General features: G+C 39.6%; 1 protein-coding gene and 1 non-coding gene across 2 annotated transcripts; both read right to left on the bottom strand.

Annotated features, from left to right (window-relative positions):
• Positions 1–3,789: 3,789 nt before the first annotated feature.
• Positions 3,790–6,358, bottom strand: Cox7c (cytochrome c oxidase subunit 7C). The gene is made up of 3 exons (XM_050119849.1): positions 6,175–6,358; positions 5,250–5,392; positions 3,790–3,877 (listed from the first exon to the last, which is right to left on the bottom strand). The coding sequence occupies exons 1-2, from the start codon at positions 6,247–6,249 to the stop codon at positions 5,276–5,278; spliced, it is 192 nt and encodes a 63-aa protein (XP_049975806.1). The 5' UTR covers positions 6,250–6,358; the 3' UTR covers positions 3,790–3,877; positions 5,250–5,275.
• Positions 3,965–4,026, bottom strand: LOC126487189 (small nucleolar RNA Z39). Its single transcript, XR_007588310.1, has one exon. It is a non-coding gene; the product is annotated as a small nucleolar RNA Z39 (small nucleolar RNA).
• Positions 6,359–6,364: the final 6 nt, after the last annotated feature.

Below are 6,364 nucleotides of genomic sequence, written 5' to 3'. Positions count from 1 at the left end.
AATCTAAATTCTATTTTCATATTTATATGAATTTCACCTGTTATTTGATATTTTCTTTAATATCCTATAATACCCCTTTAAACTATATTTGAGAGTTAGAGGAGGTCAATTAAATGTCTTAGTTCAAAGCAGAATATTATTAGGAATCATTTCATTGACTTTTAAAATTCTACCTATCTATCTATCATCTATCTATCTATCTATCTATCTATCTATCTATCTATCTATCTATCTATCTATCTATCTATGTATCTATCTATCATCTATTGCCAATCATGTTTGGCTCTATCCTAGGTCTTTGGGCTCTCCAGCCTTTGGTTGGTGACCATCCAGGCAGTGTCTAGCATGACCTCTTGTGACATTTGTCTCAAGTTGGACCAGTTATTGGTTGGCCATTCCCACAAGTTCTGCACCACCATTACCCCAACACCGTTTGCAGGCAGTACAAATTGTAGGTCAAAAGTTGTGTGGCTGGGTTGGTGTCTTACCTGGTTATAGAACTGTCCATTTTGTCTAACATCCTTTTTAAGACGCAGGAAACAACACTAAATCCCACAGTGACACACCCTGCAAAACTGACCATTGCTCCAAGCACATCTTATTCTCAGAAAGGATCTTTTTACAAAGGGCAGGGGTTTAGGGAGACAGTACTACATAGGAATTTCAAAATACTCTACTCTGTAATTGGTACTGACACAATGATTCTCATATTAAACTAATTGGCTCTATTTCTGTGAATGTTTACTAGCCACATTAGTTTCTGGTAATTGGCTCTATTTCTGTGAATGTTTACTAGCCACATTAGTTTCTGGTGGTGGTAAAATCCATTGCTTCCCAAAAAGGTTTGTAGGTGTGCTCACACACAGAAATTACTTTGGTTGGAGGCAGTCTTGAGATTGGATATAGATCTCACAATAGCAGTTAAAACTAGATGGATTTAAACTGGAAAAGGCTCTTAGCATGATATTCCTAATTATAAATGGAACACTCAATATTAAGGTTAAGATGTTAACCTGATAAAACTGTCAATTTATGGCTTCTTCCTTGGAAACAGGGAATGAGTCTGAGACCATCTTAGGATGGTATCTATTTGGAAGTGTTCCTGAACTCAATATTTATCCTTACCACCATTTATCTAAATGTATTTGCTGGAAGCCTAATATTTACCATAGTCGTACATTTTGATTCCAGCAAAGAAGGCACACAAAGCTTATCCTAAAGTACACAAAATCCTGTAAAATCTTTGAATAATTGATACTCTTCTTTTGTTAGATCCGAGAAAATTTGAAATGGACAGTGATTTTTGTAGGAATAGTAAAAAAAAAAAATCAAAGATAACATTACTACGGAGAACAAAATAGATATACATTGCTTGCTAATCTAGGAAGTCACAGGATTCAGAAACTAGGTTATTTAATTTTTACAAATGACCCAATAGTGATTAAGTCCCATCAAAAAGAGTGTAGCAATTCCTAATAACTGCACCTGAAAAAAAAAAAAAAACACTTTGAAAACCAAAAAATATTTACCCTCCATTATTTTGGATGCAATTCACAGATAGTGTTCAAGAAAATTTTCCTCGAAAATAAAAAATTTCCTTACTATCTTGTCATCTTGGAGATACTTATTTCAAAATGAAAATGGCCTTGGGGAATCTATTTGTCACATTTGTGTGGCAAAATTAGATGTCGATTTGATCTTTTTAATGGAAACACCACAGGCTTAACACAATGTACATTTCCCATGCCTTCCACTCATTTAATAAAAAGCTCCTACTCACCATTGTCTCTCAGGGACCTATTAGGAAGGGAGGGACGTTAACTGGAGCAGGAGGTTGGATAATGCATTGCCTTTCAACAGCATCAGTGTTCACTCAATTTTCCTTTGTCAAAATAGAAGGGTTTGCTTCTACATATTCATGAAAACTCCAAAGGACATAAATCAGGTAACAATCAGGTTGTTTGAACCCATATTCAAATATGGACTTGAGAAGTCTATCCAAAAATCAGCTGAGTTATTCTAAAATCCTTCATTTGATTAACATATAAAGCAGGTATTGTTTCTTTTGTATACACAACTAGAATAAAATATTTGCTGATAAGTTAAAAATTTAAGATTCTGATGTATGCTAAAATATAATTCTCAGTATTTACAGAAATACCTAGGGGATTCATTTTTAAAATTGTGGGGTCTGTATACACATGTATAGTGTATAAATATAGTCAAAGGACAGTCGTCCTCTATTGCATTCGGGTTGGGTTGGCTAGTCAGTGAGCCCACAACACTCCTGTCTCTTAAGCCTTAATTGATCTCTTCTTAAAATAACAATTTCCTACCCTTTGTCTCTATCAGTGAAATTTGGGCAAAGTGGAGATGCAGTAAAACATGCATGCCCGAATTACACGTTGGCATAGTTGAATTATCTCAATACATTCACACTAGGGAGGCCCTACTGTTTTAGTTTCAGTTCAGTTTTACTTACTGGCACATGGAAACACACAAGCTTCAAGTTTCCTTTAAGAAATAGTGCTTTGGGCTTTTTTTTTTTTTAAATATTTATTATGTATACAATATTGTCTGTGTGCATATCTGCAGGCCAGAAGAGGGCACCAGACCTCTTTACAGATGGTTGTGAGCCACCATGTGGTTGCTGGAAATTGAACTCAGTACCTTTGGAAGAGCAGGCAATGCTCTTAACCACTGAGCTATCTCTTTAGCCCCTGGGCTTTTTATTTACCACTCAAGAGATTATAGATGAAATATATGAACTAATAAGTCTTTATTTCAAATTGACAAAATATTGTATAGCCTTAATAGTGTCAAACTTTACAGAAAAATTAAAGTGCCAGCATGAGGCTGAAATGATAGGAAAGTGACTAAATGGTTCTTCCAGGACTCTTCCCCTGAAGAGGATAGAGTATATGAAACTACACATCACCTTTAGACATGGTAAAGTTGAAATCCAGGCAGAACTTGAGTAGTTGATGAAATAGTCATCTCTCACAGAACCGTTTTAGTTCCATCTTCAACAATACATTCATTTAGTTTATCATACTCTATACTAAAACCTACAAACATATTTAAGATCTGTCTTCATTCTTGTGTGGCTAAATGCAGGTGTGGGGTTGGGACAGATCTTCAAATGAACTTGAGATTCAAAGATACAGATAGGTTGGCTGTCCCATGAGCCTAAGGGATCTACTGTTCTGCTCACCATGCCTCTCACAGCTGTGTTTAAAGACAGCTGCCAAGTGGATTCTAGGAATCTTAACACCCTCAATGTTGAATGCTAGGCACTAGTCCCTGATCTTATACCAGTCCACACATTCTTTCTTGATCATCACAAGGAAGTGGTTTTGATACTTATATTAAAATTTAAGAAGAGGGAGGAGGAGCCCAGTGCTAACATTATATTTGGCCTGGATTTGGGGTCATTCATGGCTCTGTGCGAAGACAAATTTCTTCTGCTGTGTACTCTAACTTCAGGATATTACCCCAGCCCAGCTTCAGAGTGACCATTATATGGAAACAACAGAAGCTTGTCCTGAAAACAAATCCTGGGTTTTGACCAAATACCTACATTCTGGAGTCTGAGGAATACCTACAAAATGTCTGCTGACTTGTATCTAGGGAAATACTTTTTCATTTCTTAATGTCAACTTAAAGTTTTTCAATTAAATTTTTCTCAGTGAAAATTATACTAAACATAAGCCCATGTGAAATAACGGTCAGCAACTGCTTATCCCTGTCCCATTCCTTATTTCAGAGAAGAGGCATTAAATATTTACGTTACATATTTATTTACAATTTTATTTAGTAATAAGAGTTCAAGAGTTTAATCCAGTTTTCAGATCAATCTCTTAAAACAATCTTCATTCTGAAAAATAAAACCAAAATTAATGGTATTAGAAATCCATCTGACTAGACAGACATCACAGCAGTTTCTTATCTTCTACCAATTTGATACATCAGAAAGCGTTTACAGTATCATGAGTTTTTCATACTGATTTGCTTCATCACATGTATCAAAACATTGCATAAACACATGCATAAATGTAACATCTATGGAGATGTAGTAATATGTTTCCTTAATGCAATATTTCTTTCTTATTTATTTATTTAATTAAAGATTTCTGTCTCTTCCCCACCGCCGCCTCCCCTTCCCCTCCCCCAATCAAGTCCCCCTCCCTCAATCAGGGTTCCCTGCCCTGTGGGAATTTCTTAACTTTAGCAGGTTAATTTACTAATACCATAGCAGATATCTTAGATCGAGAGAACACAAACACCAGAGTATTTTCCTTCTTGGGGGTTTCATAGAATGTATTACATACCTAGATATTAAGACTGAAAAAAGTAGCCTGGTAGTGGTGGCACATACCTGGAGGATGTGCATACAGGTGTATCTCAGTGCACTTGAAGTCAGACTGGTCTAGAGTGAGTTCCAGGGCAGATAGGGCTACAGAGAAACCATCTCATTTCTCATTACCCTATCCCTAAAAGGAACCTAAAGATTTTTGCAGGCTTGCAGCTTACAGGCCATATGTACTCCAGGATAGGTATAAACCAGTGGTTCTCCACCTTCCTAATGCTACAACCCTTTAATACAGTTCCTCATGTTATGGTGACCCCCAACCACAAAATTATTTTCACTGCCACTTCATAATTGCAATTTTGCTACAGCTCTGAATCATAATGTAAATGTCTGTATTTTCTGATGGTCTTAGATGACACCCTTGAAAGGGTTGTTTGACCCCAAAAGGGGTCACAACCCACAGGTTGAGAACTGCTGATATAAATGCAGCTCAACAACAACAAAAATCTAAGCTCACTCAATCTGAGTTTTGTTTTGTGAAATTTAGGAACCCAATTGTGGGGTTCTTCTCCGTGAACTCTGTAGATGATGATACTTTTTTTTTTATGTTAAGGTTGGATGCCCCTAGTGTATTTTTATTTCATAAGAGTCATTTATTTCAGTAAAAGACACAAGACTGATTTACAAAGTGTGAAATTCAGAGCAAGATTACCCTATGTGGAAATCTTATACTCTGTTACTAGCTATGGAATCTCAGTAAACTTATCTTTGTGTCTTCAGTGGAGTTTTAATATCACTTACAAGTTTGTTGAAGAATGTGTTCAGACTATCAGTGTCTTCAGTAATCAGCACACATCTATTTACTGTGTCATGAGTAAGTGTATAGGGTACACCACAGAAATTATTGCTTTAGGAAAATTAGAAGCTTACTAATTACCTGTTAAAGGGTTGAATTAAATATTCTCATTTCTTAAGAAGCTGGTGCCTCACTATGAAGAAGGGAGCAGCGAATCCAGATCCAAAGTACACAGTCATCATCGCCAGTAACCGCCATTTGTTTTCCACCGAAAATGGCAAATTCTGTTGGGAAAGAGAAAAAGACTCGCAACAGTCCTTCAAAGAATTTGATTTCATCCAATAAAAGAGGCGGCGGGGGGGGGCAATCATGTGTACACACGTGTACATAACAATCAGGTGCATTCGTCAGAACATGAAATAAACACCAGTCGTTAAGTGTAAGAAATAAGTTAACTGTTTTTGATAATTAAAAAGATTATTACCGTGCACAGTAGCCGCCAGTTTAGAAGCAAACATACCACTCTAGTTCACTGTTATTAGAAATTCCCCACCGAGTACAGTATCAACCGCAGAACAAAGGTTGCCCTTTCCACAGGTAGCCATGCCCCGTACATCCTTCCACATCCCTCAGCGGGGCCTCGCCTAAGAGTTGCGCGGCTGTTACCATTAACTACCGGGTTTACTTACACCTAAGGCTACACCTGCCCTCAAGCGAGGCTTGTCCTAAGGAAGACCGCTGGTTTCCGTGGCTAATCCACTGCCACGGGCCCCCTTCTCCTTTGTTCCCAGTGACCTTCACCCATCGTCTGACCTCACTAACGAGACGCCCTGGAGCCGTCCGGGCCTCGCGGCTCTGCGGCGGAGGCGGCTGGCAAGCTGAGGCCGCGGCTGGGCCGCGGCTGGGCCCCGGGGACCCCACCTTCCTCGGGGAGGTGGGCTGAGGGCCTGCGGGCTTCCGAGCGCCGGACCTGCCTGCCATTTCCTCCCCTCACTCTCCAAGCCGGGCCTGCGGTAAGCGGGAGGCGCCAGGCCTCCCTTGCCCTTCGCTGCCGGGCCCCACTCACCTTTCCCGGGCCCTCCTCGTAGTGGCTGCGACGGACCACGGAGGTGGTGAACCTCCGGACACTTTGGCCCAACATGGTGCGGCGGGAAGCTCAGCGAGGGGCGCAGGGGTGGACGGCGGAGATAATGGCCGCACCACCACAATCCTCTTCCTTGACGACCTTGCTCTACCGCTCCGAAGACCGAAAGGGA

Source organism: Alexandromys fortis, unplaced genomic scaffold (genome assembly GCF_014885135.2).
Source record: "Alexandromys fortis isolate MF-2015 unplaced genomic scaffold, M_Fortis_MF-2015_v1.1 scaffold_132, whole genome shotgun sequence".
Taxonomy (NCBI): Eukaryota; Metazoa; Chordata; class Mammalia; order Rodentia; family Cricetidae; genus Alexandromys; species Alexandromys fortis.
Note: the sequence above shows the minus strand (reverse complement) of the source record. Positions and strands in the feature narration are given on the sequence as shown.

Coding starts and splice junctions, on each gene's coding strand:
- Cox7c (XM_050119849.1), bottom strand. CDS start 6,249: ATGTTGGGCCAAAGTGTCCGGAGGTTCACCACCTCCGTGGTCCGTCGC. Junction 5,393..6,174: donor ACGAGGAGGGCCCGGGAAAG/GTGAGTGGGGCC, acceptor CTTTCCCAACAG/AATTTGCCATTTTCGGTGGA.